General features: G+C 47.6%; 7 protein-coding genes across 7 annotated transcripts; 2 read left to right on the top strand and 5 right to left on the bottom strand.

Annotated features, from left to right (window-relative positions):
* Nucleotides 1-27: 27 nt before the first annotated feature.
* Nucleotides 28-2,386, bottom strand: N7487_004410 (fungal specific transcription factor domain-containing protein; the record flags this gene model as incomplete). Its single annotated transcript, XM_056872157.1, has 6 exons — nucleotides 28-87; nucleotides 144-228; nucleotides 280-556; nucleotides 651-1,908; nucleotides 1,963-2,230; nucleotides 2,268-2,386. The coding sequence occupies 6 exons, from the start codon at nucleotides 2,384-2,386 to the stop codon at nucleotides 28-30; spliced, it is 2,067 nt and encodes a 688-aa protein (XP_056729877.1).
* Nucleotides 2,387-2,880: 494 nt separating this feature from the next.
* N7487_004409 (glutathione-independent formaldehyde dehydrogenase) lies at nucleotides 2,881-4,564 on the bottom strand (the record flags this gene model as incomplete). The annotated part of the gene is made up of 7 exons (XM_056872156.1): nucleotides 2,881-3,211; nucleotides 3,272-3,650; nucleotides 3,787-3,882; nucleotides 3,942-3,971; nucleotides 4,031-4,204; nucleotides 4,255-4,360; nucleotides 4,445-4,564. The coding sequence occupies 7 exons, from the start codon at nucleotides 4,562-4,564 to the stop codon at nucleotides 2,881-2,883; spliced, it is 1,236 nt and encodes a 411-aa protein (XP_056729876.1).
* Nucleotides 4,565-5,142: 578 nt separating this feature from the next.
* N7487_004408 (YybH family protein) lies at nucleotides 5,143-6,076 on the top strand (the record flags this gene model as incomplete). The annotated part of the gene is made up of 2 exons (XM_056872155.1): nucleotides 5,143-5,553; nucleotides 5,933-6,076. The coding sequence occupies 2 exons, from the start codon at nucleotides 5,143-5,145 to the stop codon at nucleotides 6,074-6,076; spliced, it is 555 nt and encodes a 184-aa protein (XP_056729875.1).
* A 3,636-nt stretch (nucleotides 6,077-9,712) lies between these two features.
* On the top strand, nucleotides 9,713-11,345 carry png1 (peptide-N4-(N-acetyl-beta-glucosaminyl)asparagine amidase; the record flags this gene model as incomplete). Its single annotated transcript, XM_056872154.1, has 2 exons — nucleotides 9,713-10,239; nucleotides 10,307-11,345. The coding sequence occupies 2 exons, from the start codon at nucleotides 9,713-9,715 to the stop codon at nucleotides 11,112-11,114; spliced, it is 1,335 nt and encodes a 444-aa protein (XP_056729874.1). The 3' UTR covers nucleotides 11,115-11,345.
* A 1,374-nt stretch (nucleotides 11,346-12,719) lies between these two features.
* N7487_004406 (uncharacterized protein) lies at nucleotides 12,720-14,130 on the bottom strand (the record flags this gene model as incomplete). Its single annotated transcript, XM_056872153.1, has 3 exons — nucleotides 12,720-13,395; nucleotides 13,620-13,971; nucleotides 14,070-14,130. 3 exons carry the CDS (start codon nucleotides 14,128-14,130, stop codon nucleotides 12,720-12,722), a joined length of 1,089 nt encoding a protein of 362 aa, XP_056729873.1.
* A 619-nt stretch (nucleotides 14,131-14,749) lies between these two features.
* On the bottom strand, nucleotides 14,750-15,898 carry N7487_004405 (GIY-YIG nuclease family protein; the record flags this gene model as incomplete). Its single annotated transcript, XM_056872152.1, has 1 exon — nucleotides 14,750-15,898. The coding sequence occupies one exon, from the start codon at nucleotides 15,896-15,898 to the stop codon at nucleotides 14,750-14,752; it is 1,149 nt and encodes a 382-aa protein (XP_056729872.1).
* A 967-nt stretch (nucleotides 15,899-16,865) lies between these two features.
* N7487_004404 (glycoside hydrolase family 71 protein) lies at nucleotides 16,866-18,432 on the bottom strand (the record flags this gene model as incomplete). The annotated part of the gene is made up of 4 exons (XM_056872151.1): nucleotides 16,866-17,442; nucleotides 17,503-17,728; nucleotides 17,784-18,312; nucleotides 18,379-18,432. 4 exons carry the CDS (start codon nucleotides 18,430-18,432, stop codon nucleotides 16,866-16,868), a joined length of 1,386 nt encoding a protein of 461 aa, XP_056729871.1.
* Nucleotides 18,433-18,695: the final 263 nt, after the last annotated feature.

Here is an 18,695-nt window from a genome sequence, read left to right as displayed (position 1 = left end):
TCGGGTGACATACTTGAACAAGGCTTATTATACAAGGAAAAAGCCGTAACCAGTACTATCATCAATAAATCCCAGATCTTCTAAAAACTATTTAAGCTTCGTCAGTGGATGCAGCGTTGAAATCTCAGAACCCAATTACATACCATTGAACCGAGTAGTTCGGCGCCGTCGGGAATCATAGAGCTTGCATCCTCTGGCAAGTTAAGCCCACGTAAACCTCCATTATCGCTACAGACAATCAGTATAGGTTCGGCCGGTGCATGTCAATGGAATACTTACATTGAACCTAGCAGAGAGTGATCGGACTGGATGACAGCCCGCCACCGCGTCTGCAGTTTTATACAGATTTGGATCACTCTATCCGCTGCCTCTTTGTCGGACATTGCGCGCGACTCTGGCCATAGCTTAGACTTGATTAATCCAAGTATCATACTGAGTAGGTAATATTCGTTTAATCCGTGAAAGGTCAAGCTGAGCCTCTTTTCCAACATTTGTTGTGCCTGCTCAACAGTGGCCACGAGAAATGTCGAGACTTGGGGAAATATTGCCATCGTAGCTGATTGATTTAAATCTTTCGATCGATTAGTTGTGCTCGTTTCTTTCATGTGCATAGAACTAAGAATGAAGAAGCGGGGTTATCTTTTGCTTACCATGAGATCCAAAATCTTTGTAAATTTCATGACAGACATTTATTACAGCAAGTATCAATCCAGCCCTGCAAGCTTGTTCCGGTACCTTTTCATCCTGAATAAGCTTTTGGTGGTGATCAAGAATCTTCAATGATGCCTCCAACCTTGCACGTTGGCAGATTGCAGATTTGAATGAGGGCGTAGCTTGGATTGCAAACTGGATGTGCAACAAGACCGTATACTGGTGCAGGTGAATGCTCAGTAATCTCTTCGTGTACATAGTAGTCTTCTGCTGTCGCGGATTGTCTCGAGCAGTGCTCCATTCTGGAATATCCTGGAGTGCTTCTTCTAGCTCCTCTCCAAGGTGCAAGACCCGGTCAAAATCATCTTGCTCGTAACATCCGTTGACGAATGCACATACTTTCAATCTGACAGGTAGAGAGCGGTACATATGGGCCTGGAAAGACGTATCCGTGAATGTGGCGAGCGGCATACCTTCCAAAGGATCCTGACCCGACTCCTGGAGCTTGTCATCGTCGATATTCAGCGGTGATTTTATGTTGAAATCTTCCATTCTGACGCTTGGGGGCATCCCCCGTTCTACGGAGGCCTGGATATCAAGCTCAACGATCGTCATCCACAAGCGCCGACGCATCTCTCGATAGTACGGTGATATTCTTGCTGTCGAGGGAGATTCGCGGTGATATCCTGCTGCCATAGCCCACCGGACCAGTGTCCCAGTGTATGTCCAGAATGAATCCTCCTGGGCATAGTTTGCACGTTTCGCAACGAGCAAGAGACAATGAGTCGCCAAGGTGTCCCAGGATTGCGGAGGCTGACTAGTCGAGGAATTGAGCCAAGACTCCGCAGCCTCAATCCAATCCAGTGCATGGTCACGGACGGTTTGTTGACTCATAACATTGATGCATATTTCGGGGTGAAAGCTTGCAGCGGCTGCTGCCACCAAGAGGAATTGCACCAAAAATGAAGTGGGCGTGCAAAGTGGACTAGCCCAATGGCGGTTGTAATCAGCCATGAAAGCTGATATATTGAGCACCCGGTGTATAATCTCAAATCTCTCAATATAAGTTTGGGTCAATGTGTCCGCAACCTGCTTTGTGGGAATCAATTGTCTCAAGGTATCCTCAATTACAGTATCATGCACCAGCGCACGAAGCCGATAATCATCATTGGCTAGAGGATAAATCTCGTCCCGAAGGATGTTGATCATCGGGTTTTTGGACTTTATTTGAACGATGTAGGACCGAAGCTCGGCAAACTGTCACTATTGAGGAGATGCTCCATATCTGTTGGATGAGATGGTGTGGCGTACCTGTTGGTAAAAGTTCAGAGGATAACTACACCCATAAAACTTGGTGATGGTCTCTTGTCCTTTCAAGTGGGTCATTTTCCCATTCCGGTCAGGGGAGGCCCTAGGTTTTCCCGGATTCTCTGTCAATGAGACAGGAGTCCGCGAGGACGTTGTCACGACGCCGGCGCTCCCCGAATGATCATCGCTCAACATTCCATTCACTGACGAAGATTTTGCTAAGATGCCACGGTAGGTGCAGCTGTCGGCATTTCCAGTCTTCGAGCAGCGACTACAGGATGGAAGCTCTCTTCCGCATTTGAGCTTACGCTGGTAGCATTGGATGCAGGCCAACGGGGGGGCGTCGCCTCTTGGCGCTTGGCTTGACCACACGCTGTGAGCTGATTGGCACACGGGTCATCGTTTGGCTCGAGGTTGATTCTGACATTATTGATAAGTTGATATGAAATTGCCGAGAAGCTTTTATACCGGGGGTGACGTCGGTGATTTCGGCGCGGCAATTTCGGGGTCGGCAATTTAGACCGAAGGGACCCTTCTCGCAGCAAATTCCGTGGGCCTTCTAAGATGTAAATGCAAGTTTGAAATTCAAGTTGGATTCTTTAATGGCCCCGTTGTTAGAGACTGCCGTTATCTGGGATATCACAAAACTCAGTGAGCCTAAAAAATGCCACGGCAACTGCCAATACCGTCCTATCCCCAAAGCATTTTTGTCTTCAAAACGGTAGTCTTGGTCATTATATCGGGCTCACCTGTGGAACTAGTTCCGAAGACCAGGTTCAAACAAAGCCTGCTAACCAGACTCCGGGTGAAGGTCCAAAAATCCTCCCTGAAAATGAGAGCTCATATATTTCCCTATCTGAGTACTAATGCGTACTTCCCCCTCGGAGTTAACATATGGTCTCCCAGTTACCCGTGGACCGATCAAAAGCCCCCATTAGGGTGAATAATTACTTTTGTATAGCCGTCTTCACGCTTGTCAAATTTCTCATACGCCACCACTACACCGTCAAGACCGATCTCGTGAGAGATGACAAAGCTGGGTTTTGCCTTACCAGCAATGATCATATCCCGGAGGTATCGGTCATATGCCTTCACATTACACTGACCGGTGCTGAGAGACAGCCCCTGCAACAAATTAGCAAGATTGACGGCCTCGAGGTATAGAAGCGAACCACTTGCCTTCTCAAAAAGCTTTCCAAAGCTGAGACTAATCATGCCATTGGCTGAAGCCTTGTCAGCTGCACCGGGGTCGCTAGCGGAAAGCCATGTTAGAATGATTGCACTATTGGGTGTTTGTAATAGGACCACGTACCTGGGCACGTAGAGCCCGGGAATCCCCATTCCTCCGCATGCCCGCGTTACACGAATCATGTTCTCAAGAATGATATTTGCCTTTTCAGAAGAGCCACTGGAGTCGACAGCCTGATAACCGACGGCATCGACCGACCGGTCTACCTCTCCACCATTGTGGCTGATGATTTGGTCGACGGGATCGCCCTTGGTGAAGTCGATCGGGACGCAACCAAACTTTTGGGCCGCCGCCAGTCGCTCAGGGACACGGTCAACCACGTAGATGTTAGAGGCGCCGCGTAAAGAGGCCGAATAAGCAGCCATCAAGCCAACAGGACCTGCACCAAAGACAGCAATACTTTCACCTGACCGGAACCCGGAAATTTCGACGCCGTGCCAGCCTATAGCACTAGTGTTAGATGACAGCTTCCCTTAATCTGAAGGACAATAATAGCAGGACATATACCAGTAGGGAAAATATCTACGCGGGTTAGCCAATCCAAAATACGTTATAGTAAAGAGGCGTAGACGATTCACCTGCGAGAAGAACGAAGTCGGCTTCGTGTTCTTTACCCCGAGGCAATTTCAGAGCATTGAAGTCTGCAAAAGGAACGCGAATGTACTGAGCCTGGCCTTAACATCCAATCAGATTAATGTAATCCCCATTCTTCAAAATCCCCGAAAACACATACCTCCACGATAAGGCCCCATAGCGACATAGCCTATCTGATGTTAGCCAAACCAAATGAAAGTCCACACTATTGAATAATGCATGTCTCACCATACGCCCCACCGGCGAATCCGGGGTTGACCCCCGTGCAGAATGCTGTCTTTCCTTCTTCGCAATTGCGACACCGGCCATCAGCAACGTTAAACGGCATCACGACACGGTCCCCCTTCTTCAAGGATGTCACTCCTTCACCTAGTTCGTCGACGATTCCCATATTCTCGTGGCCTTTGGTTGCTTTAGCGCTGGAGTCCCTCGCTCCTTTCACTCGATCTTACCGAAGGTAATGCCTGGCTCTGCAGCAGTTCTGCCTTCATACATGCTGTGGGGCACGGTGAGTTTCAGTGTGCCAGCCCATCGTCCTTCGCGCTCTTTCCCCAATGACTTACTGCAAGTCAGAGCCGCATATCGCAGCCTCCGGTTTCTATTAGCCCAGAATTTTCTCAGTGGAGTCCATTGATTACTTACCGTTGTGACTTTCACAATGACATCGTCTGGATGTTCCAATTTAGGCCTCTCAACATCCTCCACTCGGACCTGGTAAGGTCCGATGTAGTTCAATGCCTTCATGGTAGTAGCCGTTGTCATTATAAGTCTCTGAGATCGACTAGTAGGTAAGTACGCGACTTGTGTGGTACGGACAGCGAAGGCCGGGGTATTTGAATGCTTTTTTTTTTCTTGTCACAGGATTCGAGATAGTCTATCACCATAATGCCCATAACTACTACCACGGCCAATGAGTAGCTCTCGATGAATGGGCTGGCAACCAACGGTGGCGTGCGAGGCGAGTCTTCCTTTCTCTGTATCCATAAGTGGGGTGTAGCGGCTGTTACTGAAACTGCTCGACAACATAAGTCGTTTGTCAACGTGAGATGGGGTTAAATACCGCACTCTCGCCGTTAGCATCGCTTTTTCGCTCTCACGCAATATCAACCCCCACCTAGCTGGGCGGAGACCCCCATCTACGGACAGGGATACCATATAGAAGACCGCGTTTCAGAATATCAAGACTGAGTCAGTAATTCTCACTTGAACTCCTCTGGTTATCCCTCGATTGTATAATAGGAGCAAGGAAGCTTCAGGGCCTTTTTCTTTGTAAATTCAAACGGCTTGAAGTTCAACAGTGAGTCCACCCACCTCACTGGTACGACAACCATATATGCAAAATGCTAACACTCATGATAGTGTCGTCACCTGACACCGAAGCTATCTCTGCTGTCCTTCACGCCTACGGGGCGGCTCTAAAAGCCCGGAATGTGGAGGAGGTACTGGCACTTTACACCACAGATGGTGTCATTATGCCCCCGCATTTCCCGGCGAGTGCGGGCGTCGACTCTCTACGCGCATCATATACGCGCATTTTCTCAACAATTGAGCTCGTCATTACTTTCCAAATCGAGGAAATTGTTATGATGTCTCCAGAGTGGGGGTTCGCCAGGACGACGGCCGAGGGCACCAAAACGATACTCGCTCTGAACGAGTCGGAGCCACACGCGAACCAGGAATTATTCATCATGAAGAAGGAAAATGGCAAATGGCTAATTGCTAGATATGCCTTCTCAACCATGAAACCGCTGGTTCAGAACGGGATCCAGAGGAGCTGAAAGATATTTTTCACGAAATCGAAATTTGTTACCTGCCAGTTCTTTCAAATAAAAGAATGCATTTCACTGAAGATATTAAGTACAGAAAGGGTAAAAGAAAAAAAAAAGGATTGGTTGGATCAGAGCTTTTTGCGGGGCTCTAACTAAACAATGGCTGAACGACTCTAAGCTTACTCGCGAGTACTAGAGACCAAAAATAAAGATTCAGGGGCTGTTTGTTCGCTTCAGTAAGTTGCAGTTAGGGAGATACTGGCAACTATCTTGAAAATAATTAATATCTTGTTAAATTCTATTTGGTACTGTCTGACGCTTCTTCCTCCCAGGTCTTCATTATATGCTAATATTTACATAGATCGCTGGACAAATGTCTGTTGAAGCGAAAGACAGAAGAAAATTGCTTCTTATACGGTGGCTTGGGTGTGAAACTACTGAGTTGTTACTGTCTGCCCGCGGCCTTTATGGAATTAACAACTATCCATTGCCTAAGGACGAATAATACAGCATGGCTGTACGCAAGATATATATCTGGTAGGTATGTTACTATTGTTTCCGCCAGTTTCTCACGACAAAGTTTTCCCGATATTGCTCAATTTTGACATTTAATATCCGAGAACTGTTTCAAGTTGATTACAGCATTGAATTTGTTAATGCGATCTGCTATTAGCTGTTGTGTGAAGCCTGGTGCTTAACTATGTACGCCAGACTGCCCATCATCACGCTCCTTTCAGTGGCCGAACCATTTGAGATAATATTAGCGAAAACGGTCTTTTAATGACTGAAGTATGTTCATATTTTGGTATTTATTCATTCTTTAGAATGAGTCTGGACTATCTATCAAAAAAGGCTATCTCATCTGGCCTACTCATTAGTTCATGACCATCAACCCTATTGCAACATTGGATGGCAAAAATGAGCCAATCACGCAAAGAGGGAGTAGGCAAAGTAAAATCTAGACCTGCCTATTATATATAAGGGGTACGCCAAAACAAAAAAAAACAATGAACACATCGACTATTAGTGTTAGTTGTCGAGAACACGTGACTAATCTCTGTTTGCTAGGATTTAGTCTTAGTTCCCCCGTAACTAGATAACTAGAGAATGCCTTCTTGATACTTTCTATAGCCTTATACTATTCCTCATTAGGCCAACGGTATATCGCGCATCTTTGAGCACGGACTGGCAATTTAGATCTGAACGGGTCAGCTGATAAGACGCGGAAAATTCTTCAAGACCCAAGAGCTTGCGACAACGATAGAGCTAGAGTGGATTAGCGCATGACGTTTCGGCCCACCCTAGCTAACGCTATGATCGCGTATGTCCGTCATTGTCACTTTCGAGTTAAACAAAAGACCGCATGGAGTAAAACGTCGAAGCATGTCAACGTAAGGCCAAGCTCAAGAAGTCAGCTGCACGACGAGCCACCCATACTGCGTGCGTGTCCTGTGTTCCTGGCGGGGGACGAAACGCCCACCACGTCAGGTTGAGGATCCCGTTATTATCGCGGTTATCACAGGATTGACAGAAATTCGAGAGATGCTGAGGGACACGTATGTATTGAATGGATGTCGACGCGTGGAAACTAGATGCAATGCGCGTATGCATCCATGGGAATGGAGCATCGACGTTGCATATAGCCTTGGCACCTTGGAAAAAGAGAGCCAAGCTCAGAGGATACGACAACAGTCTCGCAGGATAAGCGGCGTCTTGGTTTAATATATCATTCAAGCAATAAAGTCAAGAGACTCAGGAGAGACATGAGAGATCTTGGCACTTGGCATCCGGGGATAATTGGCTCGGTCGGCTTGATGAGCCCGAATTGCTTTAGCTTTTTGGAGTTCTGCATTTCTCCCTTGGCTTGTGGCATTGGCGTATCCAATCCCATGGGAATAATCAATGCCAATATGAGTGCCTTGCGTGTTGCGTACGAATCGTACTACCTAACTGTTGTTAATCATTACGGTCAATACCGCCGGCGAGGAGAGAAAATAACACACTGATAAACAAAATGAGCGATGGCCAAGATACCAATAGGTATTGCTTGTAAACGACCCGGTTTTTTTGCGAAATTGGTGCTCGCGCCATCCGAGCTAAGCATCCAGGCACCTTTTCTCGGCATCGGAACTATAGGGAATGTCGTGTTAGTAAACAAAAGGGTCAACACTTCCGATACTTACGATGGATTGTTCAACTACTTATGGATTCTGACAATAATAACCTATTCGATCGCACAGCCACCCAGCATAGCCTCGGAATATTACTAGGCTCAAACGCGGCTTAGAAGATGAAACGGCGGCGGCGGTGGATCGGTTTCCCCAGACAGAATTCCTGGTCAGTAATTTCCCGAGTCATGGGATGGTAATAGAATTCAGGGCTGAATCTCGGGAGCTTGTGAATCTAAAAAAAAAACAGCATAATTGTACTCCGTACGAAGTGTATTGTATCATTGGCATACCACAGTCAACGTAACCCTAATTATATTCTCATAGTTTACTCTGAATAGTTGCACCCGTGGACCCGAACATGAGTGATTATTAATCCCGTTGAGCCGGCTAGACGAGACATATTTGAAGTGCCTACTTAGGTATAGAGCCTTTCCCAACCCTGGTTATTCATATGCAGGTCGGCTCATTGGGTCCAATATATACAGAGCGCGGGTTCTGGGGATGGGCGAGTGGTACTCCGTACGGAGTAATGTATACACAACCAACGGATCGACACGACCCAATTCATTGCCTAACCGAAAAAGGAAAAAGATGATTCAGCAACTCGAATTACTATTTTCAGGGTCTTCTTGTGGGTGGTTCAAACGGGTTATTTTAATTGGCGATGGAGTACGAGTTCCTGCGGGTTGTAGCGTTGTACGGACTTAGCCCTAATGATCCGCACTATCATAGATGTACGGACTATTTTTTTGGAAATATGAGATCGGAGTATGGGATCTCACATTCACATTCCCATCGAAGATGGACGATTGAGTATCCCATGAATTACGATCTCACGTTGCATAGGGCATTCATACCAAAGAAGACGATGCCTTAAAAAGGCCCCCTTCATAGGAACCAACGCTAAACCGCATTAGGTCAAAAGCACCGCCTCAAAGCGGCTTAGCAGGCTGTAGGCCCCGATCGTGTGAAATGCCAAGACGGACGCTTGCGCGTCTCCAGCCTTTGAGTGGAAAAGCGGACGGAAAGTTGAGCTTTCGTACCTTGGCCGCGCGTTGACTCTACAACTTATCCTCCTTAATATTATTTCCTTTTTTTTTTTTTTTTTTTTTTTCTCTTGACTTTACCTTAATGTTGATTTGGTACTCCATAGTTACAGAGTACAACATATACTCCGTACTCTTACCAAGTACATATACTAACCCAACCTCGAGCTTTGATCATCGCCTTATGAACCTTCGTATTGATCTTCACTGTTGTACCCAACCATCATTATATTGACGACAACTTTGGAAGACTTACGTGTTGTGTGATGAACCAGGTTAGGGTATAGGATACTCACATACATATGTAATGTACCTTCAATTTATACCCAAATAAATAATATTTAAAGTAATGAGTATACATACAATAATATATGTCAAGAATAAAAAAAAAGGATATAGAAGCCTTCAAGCCATGAAAGTATAGACGACGCCAAGCAACCAACAACGATCCATGAAAATCTGGATGTGGACGTTACGTGTTCATGGGAGCCAAAAATACACAAATTACGGAAATTACGGGGAAAAAGGGTCTTTTCCTTGGCTTTTTTTTCGCTTTCGCACACGCGGCTTGGCCGCGGGGCCCGTGATTGGGGCCAGATGCTGACGACGCTCGTAATACTGCGTATGCTGCTCCGTACTCTTGTCCTCTCTCCCTCCCTCTCTCTATCCAAGGGCTCGTCTTTCTTTCTTTCCCTTCTTGACTCCCCAATAAGAGAGTGATCTTCAAGTGCTACGTCAACTCGAGCGAGGTAGTCCCTTCTTTACTACTCGTCTCTGACATCCCATTTCTTACTCCTCTCCCCCCCCAACCTTGGGTCAAATTGGACCTCTTGCGCCGAAACTCGACTGTTCGCCCATTTCGAGTCATCCTGGATCTCAACCTTGAATCGTCTTAAGAAGTCTGCCGTGACTTCCTCATCGACTATGGCGGACGGCAGACATCGGGCTAACCAGCCTGCCCCAAACGGCTACGACGCCTCCTCTCTAACCCACGAATTCGAGCAACTGATGCGCACCAAACGACTCAACCGACTTCATGAACCCTCTCGCTCACATAATAACTCACCATCACCATCTCCGATGTCCAGTTCAGCATTCCCTCCACCACCGACGCGAGCTCCGCCACCACCTCCCTCGTTGGGCACCCCTGCCGCCACTCCCTCTCCAAAGCCATCCACGACCCCATCAGCACTACGCGGTCTTCCTTTAATGCCATCCCCTCCGCAGGATCCAGCTTCACTTAAATTTTACAATTTATTGAAGGGATTATCAGTTACACCAACGAAATACGAAAACCCGGGTCTATTGGATGAGGCCTTGTCCCTCATTCCGCTCGATCGCCTGTATTCCGAGGCCGAGGAAGAATCTCAAATTATGCAGGCCCAGGCTGCCAGCGTGGGAGGGAAGCCGGAATGGGGCTACCAAGATTGTGTGATCCGAGCATTGCTAAGGTATGTTGGAATCCCTAGATGGTCTAGACCCATTGCACCCTTGTTAACATATCAATCTTTTATGCAGATGGTTCAAGGGGTCATTTTTCCAATTTGTTTATAATCCTCCATGCTCGAAATGTCACATGCCCACGATCGCCCAAGGCATGACCCCTCCCACCCCCGATGAGACCGCCCGGGGCGCCACCCGAGTCGAGCTGTACCGTTGTTCCGATGCTAGTTGTGCCGCCGACGAGCGATTCCCGCGGTATTCCGATGTGTGGCAATTGCTGCAAACTCGACGAGGCAGAGTTGGCGAATGGGCCAACTGCTTTAGCATGTTGTGCCGCGCAGTCGGGGCTCGAGTCCGTTGGGTCTGGAATTCCGAGGATCATGTCTGGACCGAAGTGTACTCGGAGCACCAGCGGCGATGGGTCCACGTTGATTCCTGCGAGGGCGCCTGGGACCAACCTCGCCTGTACACCGAAGGATGGCAACGTAAGCTCTCTTACTGTGTGGCCTTCTCCATCGATGGTGCGACCGATGTTACCCACCGCTACGTTCGCAACTTCTCCCGACACGGAAACCCTCGCACTCGCGCCCCCGAAGAAGTGGTTTTGTGGTCAATCCACGAGATCCGACGCAAGCGTCGCGAAAACATGTCGAAGACTGACCAACGCCGCCTGATCAAGGAAGATGAGCGCGAAGAGAAGGAACTCCGGTGCTACGTGGCATCTGCTCTGGCAGCAGAAATCAATAACATGCTCCCACAAGGCCTTACCGGTCGCCCCGAGGACCAGAAGCACCCAGGTGCTCGCCAGCAGGCCTCGACCGAGTGGCTTGCCGCACGAGGCCATGGTAACTCCGGACCCGACCGTTCCCGCGAAGGACGGTAAATTCACTGCTGGTTAACCTGGCATCACATCAACCCCTCGGCTTCTGAAATTTCATATCAGCCACACCACTTATCGAACGATTGTGCGACCTGGATATTCAATATTCCACAGCCCCCTTTCTCTTATCGGAGGACTGGCCGGGCGCAGCGACGTTCGAGAACCCCCTAGGCCACATTGGTTTTGACTATTGACCAAAGCCATTACGGTCGCGCTGGGCACCCTTGTCCATGCCACTGACATCCCTCTTGGGCATCAGCATCAGAATGACGAGCACTATATCTTGACAAAGATTCCAGCCTGTGCGACCGCGGGCTTAGATGGGCAGGCTCCCTGGCCTGCTCGCTCACAATGGCTATGTTGACCAATTGTCCCCCTGATCATCGATCACACAATTTCTCTCCTATGCCTCAATTACGACGATATTTTCCATTCCCTTCCTCTTCTCTTGAGATACTACATCCGGAGCCTGATTTTTCCCCAACCATCTTGCACTTAATATGGGTTACAACCGGGGTTTTCGCTTGAGGTGACAACGATATCTTCTATCCTTCTCCTTTCTCAATCATTCTCAATTTTTATTTCTAATATGCCGAAATGCCCAATGACACATGCATGAGTCATGGGAGCCATGGATGCAGCTGTTTTCTTTCTCTATTTTCTTTTGCATATCCTGGCAGGATCGCCAGCTCGATCTTTTTCTTATACATATACCTGACCACCTTTTTCAAGGGTCGATTTCCTTTTTTCTACTGTGCTTGCACCATTCAATACCAATATTTTATTATTCAATATTCTCCCAATGTACTTCGTATTCCATAAAAATACCATACTAGTTTGATTGGGATATGCAATCTTCCCCGCGCTCTCCCTAGCGCCTCCGGTGGACCCGGACAGAGTTTTTGCCCCTGGCGACATCACACATCATCACACATACAATAATCCTGTTAGCTCTACTCCATAGGGGATGTCATTGTACATTGAGCAATGTACATATATATGTACCTGGAATGGAGAAATCAAACCTGATATCATCTTGATTATACTCCATTCCTGCTTTGCGTAAGGCGAAACACGTGTTATATTTATAGGGATGCACTAGTATTTATAGGCTCCTCTCGGTGGGTCCAGGGTCTCACTTGAATGCCAAGGAGAGTATAGGGGATAAGAAAAAGAGAATTTTAATTATACATGTACTTTGTATGTTGTATGCAGCAACTTAGTAGCATTCATGTATATTATCATGTCAGATTACAGGATATACATACATGGAACGTCCAGAAATGAATATGGAAGTACATATGTATGTAGATGCCCGAGTATGTCTCAACAATACTAGGATATTCCGATATTCTCTCCGATCCTAATATGTAGATCTGCAACGGTGTCCTTCAACATACTCCGAAGTGATACCGAAACATTGCAACACCAAAAAAAAAAAAAAAAAAAAAAAAAAAAAAAAAAAAAAAACAAGGACAAAGTGATAACCGTACGTTGTACAACATACATCGTCTATCAACCAGACGATCATTGCAACATGCTTAAAGAATAAAAATTGAATCACGCCATTGCGGATCTCGAATGAGCATACTCCGGTACCAATCGTTCTCACACCGCTGATATCCAGCAATCGATACCCCTCCGCCGAAGATCCACCCCTATACGATCCAATTCATGCAAATAATAACACTGACCCTGAAGTCTCAACTCCCAACTCCCCCGAGACCCAGAAGCCATAGCCGTAGTCATAGCATTCGAGTCATAAACCCCAACAGAAGAAAACGACCCAGAATCCGACCCCAAGCTCTTACAAGAGTCCTCATCGGAACTGAACCCATCACTAAACCCAAGCTCCACATCTACATCCACATCTACATCATCATCCTTCTTGCCACCACGATCCCGATCCCGATCCCAATCCCAACCCTGTCTCAATCCAGACCTCACAACAACCCCGCTCAAAGGCTCCAAAAACGCAGCCAATTTCTCAACAGGTTCGCTGAACCAATTGCTCTCAAGCACGAGCACGAATGACCGTAGTGATTTCAGCTGCGAGACTGCACGACACGTCTCTGTCCACTGTGTCCGTCCTGCGGACACGTATACCGCGCGCACGGAGTCTTTGCTCGGGAGCCAGTGGCCTGGGAAGGACCAGCGTAGCTCGATTGTGCGGATGCGGTCGCGGTGGGAGGGTGGGATTGTTGGTAGGAAGTATGGGAGGGTCCAGGGGTTACTGAATTCTAGGGTTGGGAGGGTGTAGAGGAGGGGGATTGATTCGTGGTATCTGGGTGTTTTTTTTTTTGGTATTAGTATCGGGAGTGGGGGAGGTTTTGTGGTTTGGATGTGTAGTGTAGTGTAGTGTATTTTTTTCTTCTCTGGGAATAGGGCGAGGAGAAGAGGAAGAGGTAGAGAGATATAGGTGGTTGGTGTATATCGTACAACAGAAGTATGTTGTATAGGGGTAGAGGGGTAGAGGGGTAAGGAAAGGATAAAATTATTCAACCATACATCTGCCGACAAGTCAACGCCAGACCCAGTAGCTTAACCTTATTCCAGCGGAGGAGATCGGCCTCTTTGGCCGGCTGGGAGATGCCCGTGCCATGGCAGATCTCACATAAATTGCTGTTCTGGCGAGTGTGGCGTTTTGGCAATGAAGACCTGGGCTCGAGCGCACAGGGACACACCACGTGTCCGAGTCGTTGCTTGCTGCATTGGATGATGTGGATTCTTTGGTCGGCCAGGACAAATTCCCAGATCATTAACCGAAGCTCCGGTGATAACCGGGTGAGGAGTCGGCTTTGGAGTTGGGGTGAGGGGATTGCTATTGTTTGGTGGCGGGGGAGAGGAGTGGGTTTGTTGCCTATTGTTTTTTTTCAGAGGTCACTGTTAGATTTGGTATACCCAACAAGAAGTAGAAGGAAGTACGAAATAAGTAAAGAAAAGAAGTTATTTACTTACTCTGATACCGCTGGACCAGCACATCCTCCCAGGAGAAGACCCCCTGTTTCATACGGGCCATTGTTGATAGTGACTTTGGTCGTCCCCGCTAAAATTGAAAATAAAGAAACATTGACATTGACATTGACAGCGAGATCGGTTCATAAATAGTGTCACAAGATCTGCACCTGCACCTGATGACCCTATCGGGCACGACACGTTCCCGTCAATCCGAAAGGGCCCAAGTGGTCCAGTTAAGGATTGGTGCAAAGAGTCGGTGAGGCTAAAGATAAAGGAGTACGGAGTACGGAGTATAGATTGAGGTATTTATGTGGCTACTCCGTACATGTTTCTGGTATAGCTATCTGGGTCCCAAAAAGATAAGGAAATGCGGAAGATAATAACTCGGGCTACTTACTTGTAGATCGTTTTTACTTTAGCCGAATCTTAATCTATACTCCATACCCCGTAGTTCTACTCTATCTTTTCTAAACTCAATTTCATTCAACAGTAGCAACTAGCTTATAAATATTCATTGAAACCACTCCCCTTTCAAGTTCTAACTTGTATTGTTTAGGTACCTTTGTGTAGTATCCTCTTGGCTGAGGCTTTCCCATCTAAGCTTCCACTTTTATGAGGACGTTCAGGGTTATGCTCAAAATGTACTATGAAAACACGCGAGAAAGCAACAAATGCAAGACTTACCCCACACGAGCAGCAGCAAGACGATCGGAAAGATTCGAGACGAGGCTTGAGTGGTCCGCCTCGTTATAAACAGGACGGGGCGCGCTCTCGTCGGAGCTCTCGCCGGAAAGTTCTTCTTGAATAATCCTTACATAAGACTTAGAAGGATCAGGCTTAGAAGGTGACGCTTCCTGTGACGGGGTCACATCTGATCGTCGAGGTGTACCTTTTTTTGGAGTTGACGTTGGCTTGAAATCCATAGCAGGATATGGTAACGCAACGGTCCTGGACTTGAAACGACCATTCTCGTCGTAAGGTCTCTTATCGGCTTTGGCAAATTTGACCCATTTGTTGAAACTGTTAACCAGCTTTGCTTGGCTGACTTGGAGCCATTCCTTATGACTCGTATCGCATCGTTTGCATTTTTGTTTGAGTTTGTAATGCTTCAGGGAGAATTCGGTAATGATGAGTTGCTCAATGCGATGGACGTTGGGTATGTGGTCTTTCTTCAATGTGGTGAACTCTTCATAGCACCGTTTGTGTTTGCCAAAACGCGCCTCGATATCTGCGGTGTGTCCGACTTTGAACATTTCCGGTTCTCGAGGGTGAGAGATGAGATAGATGAACCCGGACTTTTTGTCGTTTTCTGTGAGGGGCTCGAGCAATTTACAAGTCACATTTAGTTGCACTTCGTATTTGTCAATGGGTGAGTTCTTGGAATTGCAGAGTTCAAACTCTGTTGCCGGTGGTGGTGTAGAAATGATCGAGTCTTCCTCCAAGGACTCGGAAAGATAGGATTGCAGCTTGGAATGCAGTTGGTCTCTCTTTTCATCATTGTACAGCTCCTTTAACCATTGGCTCTTTGCGTCGTCGGAATTTTGGCGGTGCCGACGCGCGCAAAGGCATCTGTCGATCAATTCCGCGAGGACCTTATCGAATAATCCATCTTTGTCATGAAACTTGCTGTCAGGTTCATCAAGGATGGCAAATAATTGCCTAAAATATCCTTTCACGGGTTCCAGGTTGGCTCCTGCGATTTTGTTGGAGCAAGGCTCCGTGCCATCTTTGAGCTGGGCACACCTGAGTATAGGTCTATATGCTATCTCCAGTAAGCTTGAGAGAGGAATGAACACGTTGGCCGAGGACTCCATAGCAGACTGCATCATTCTAACAGCATACGAGAGGTGAGATCGAGTATTAATGAGGGGTACTCTGGAAGTTCAGAGTGAAATAAAGCTCAGGACGCTCTTAGCCAACCTGGGGACGGGGCGGGGTGTTTAACCCGAAGACCAAAGGACTTGAGAGTCCATATGTCCCCCTCTTTCTAGCCCATCTAATTGAGCTAGTTCGCAGTCCGGGCATACCCCCTGCAATGCATCGGATAATGGGCAATTGGCGCAGACGGCGTTGAACTGCTAGTAACCTTCCTATTTTTTCCATGGCCGACAGCGGGTTATCCGGGCGTTCCTGAAATGATCTCATGCCAGACGGAGATGATTGGAGAATTTCACGTCAAGCTAGGAACTTTTGGGATTTAGGGGACTGTGATAGAGAACTGCGTGCATTAGTGTTGACAAGGATACTCAGCCGTTCCATCGCAGCTCCGTCTCCTGAGGCCGAGGTCGAGTGTTGGGGTGACCCAAGCCACACCCCGATGGCGCAGTAAATTCAAAGCCATACTCCATACAACATACGAAGTAGCTCGCAAAGATGCATGAAGATTGATGCCTGCAAGGCGGATGAAAGTCAGGGGCTGTGTGTGTTAGGCACCGACGTTGGACGAGAAAAATGTTGGGGGCCAAAAATCCAAGTCATTTGAGATAGCGTGGAATTGCCCCTATATCTACTCCGTAGCTAGCACAATGTTTGCATCTTCAAACAATACTCCGTATCTCGCTAGGTTGTAGCCGGTAGCCGGTATCCTTGCATAAATTAGATACTCAACAATGAGATAGTAATACATAATTTAGCTGGCGTGTTGTATCTTATTGATGTTCTATAGGTAGCCTCACACTTGGATCAAGTGAGTCAACTGAGGTGCTCACTCCACTCAGTGTAATCTGTACATAGGTCCCAGATCTCAAGCAATAAGTAACTTAACCCCCAGAGCCAGGGAGCATGTCCCACGTAAGACTATTGACCCAGAGTGTTAATCTGGGGCGTCACCATCAATCCTTCCGTCAGCATACTCAACCCAGCCGGCTGCAACTGGTCAATAGTCTCCTCCGCCGGAAGAGTGCCCACGTAAGCATTGAAGTTGTAGATACCGCAGACGCACGTATCAACAACATCCTTCAAGCTCGTCCCGGACAAAGCCTGAACCGTCCGGAAGCCGCGGGTGACCTTGAAACTCTGCGCGCCCACGCCCATCGGCACCGAGTGTGACCAGATCCCCGGAGGCGCGATCCAGGTCTCAGTCTTATCACCAGACTGCACCTTCACCATCGCGGGCATCTTTAGCATCGTCACGACAAACACCTCGTCTTTCATTGTGTGGGCGCCGTCCGGACGGCCGCGGAAGAAGTTGCCGGTGGCGTTGTTGTCGCTGCCTTGCATTGTATTGTCGGTTTCATCGCAGTCGACGCTCTTCATAGTTGGTCGGTACCAGTAAACTAGCTTTTCTTCCTCTATAAATCTGATGGGAAGTCTCGACTCTGCTTTGTAGGCAGCGATGAAGGGCTTTGCCATATCGAGCCAGCCGTTGTGGGGCCTGTTTTCTTGTTAGTTGATGCTTTTTTTTAATTTGCTAGGGCGGGTCATCTCTACTCACATATCCATCGCCCACTTCGAGGCACCGTCGTCTGTGTGTGGTGACGATAGCGGGCCGATATAGTGTGACTCGCCATAGTCATTCCAGGTGATGATCTCCACAAAGCGAGGGCTAAGACGTAGGATCTCTCTCCATCGGTCATACCAGAGGAGGTCGGAAGGGAACACCCAGTTCTTGCTGTAAGAGACCTCGGGGCCATAATGAGTTGAGAACCAAGGCGAGACGGCTATTCATCGATTAGCAAATATGCACAGAAGAACCAACATACTCTAGCTACTCACGCGCAATGTATGCTTTCCCTTGAAGAGCATCCTCGTAAGTCTTATCACTATCTGAAACAGTAACCAACTGCTCAGCAGTCGGAGCCTTGTTATTTCCATCATTGTCCCAACCCATCCAATTCAGAGCACCATCGATCTTATCGAAATCGCTCTGACCGGGTTGGAAATTCGGTGCAAAGAAAATCTCGCTGCCAGCAGCGGATCTGATCGCATCAACATCGACGCCGTCGCCCGAAAATGACGACACAAAGACCTTTCCGTCGACCATGAGCTGCGCAGGATGACTCGCATATTGCGCGATCTTGGCGCCGACTTCGCTGGCCTGGCTGGCCTGCCACCAGTTGAAGTCGAAGGAGATGAATACTTTCATGTCATTGTTGGCGGCAGATTCATATGCATAGTACAGTTGGGTGTCGCCGTAAGAGTCGGTGCCAATATTCAATGCAAAGGCGTCAATACCTGCGTCTTTGGCACGTTTCATGTCATCGTCATAGTCCGAGGCGTTTTCGCGGTTGCTGACGATGCCCATCTAGATAGTGTTAGTGGGGTTTATGTTGAGAGGTTTAAAAAAATGCAATAGAGCTGTGTAAATTACCATAAAATGACAAAAGACCAATTTGTTTCCGACATTTTCATCGGTAGAAGCCATCCTGGTAACGTAGTCGACTGGAGTCGGGAAAGCGAATGTGAAAGAAAATAGGCCAACCAGGGCCACGAAGAAGAAGAACATGGCTTTTTAAGCGGTGAAGAATTCCAAGAACCAGCCAAGGAATATCTCCACTACGCGAAGTTGGAATATGAAGCTAAAAGGAATGAAAGATCCAGCTTAAGGAGTGACTGGAGGGGTGAGAAATGAAAGACGGCATAAAGGTAGGACATAGGCCTTGAGTTAAAGAAGTATTAGATGCATTG

This window comes from Penicillium crustosum, assembly GCF_028827405.1.
Source record: "Penicillium crustosum strain IBT 35664 chromosome Unknown utg000002l_segment0_segment0, whole genome shotgun sequence".
Classification (NCBI taxonomy): Eukaryota; Fungi; Ascomycota; class Eurotiomycetes; order Eurotiales; family Aspergillaceae; genus Penicillium; species Penicillium crustosum.
This window is presented reverse-complemented; position numbering and strand designations above follow the sequence as displayed.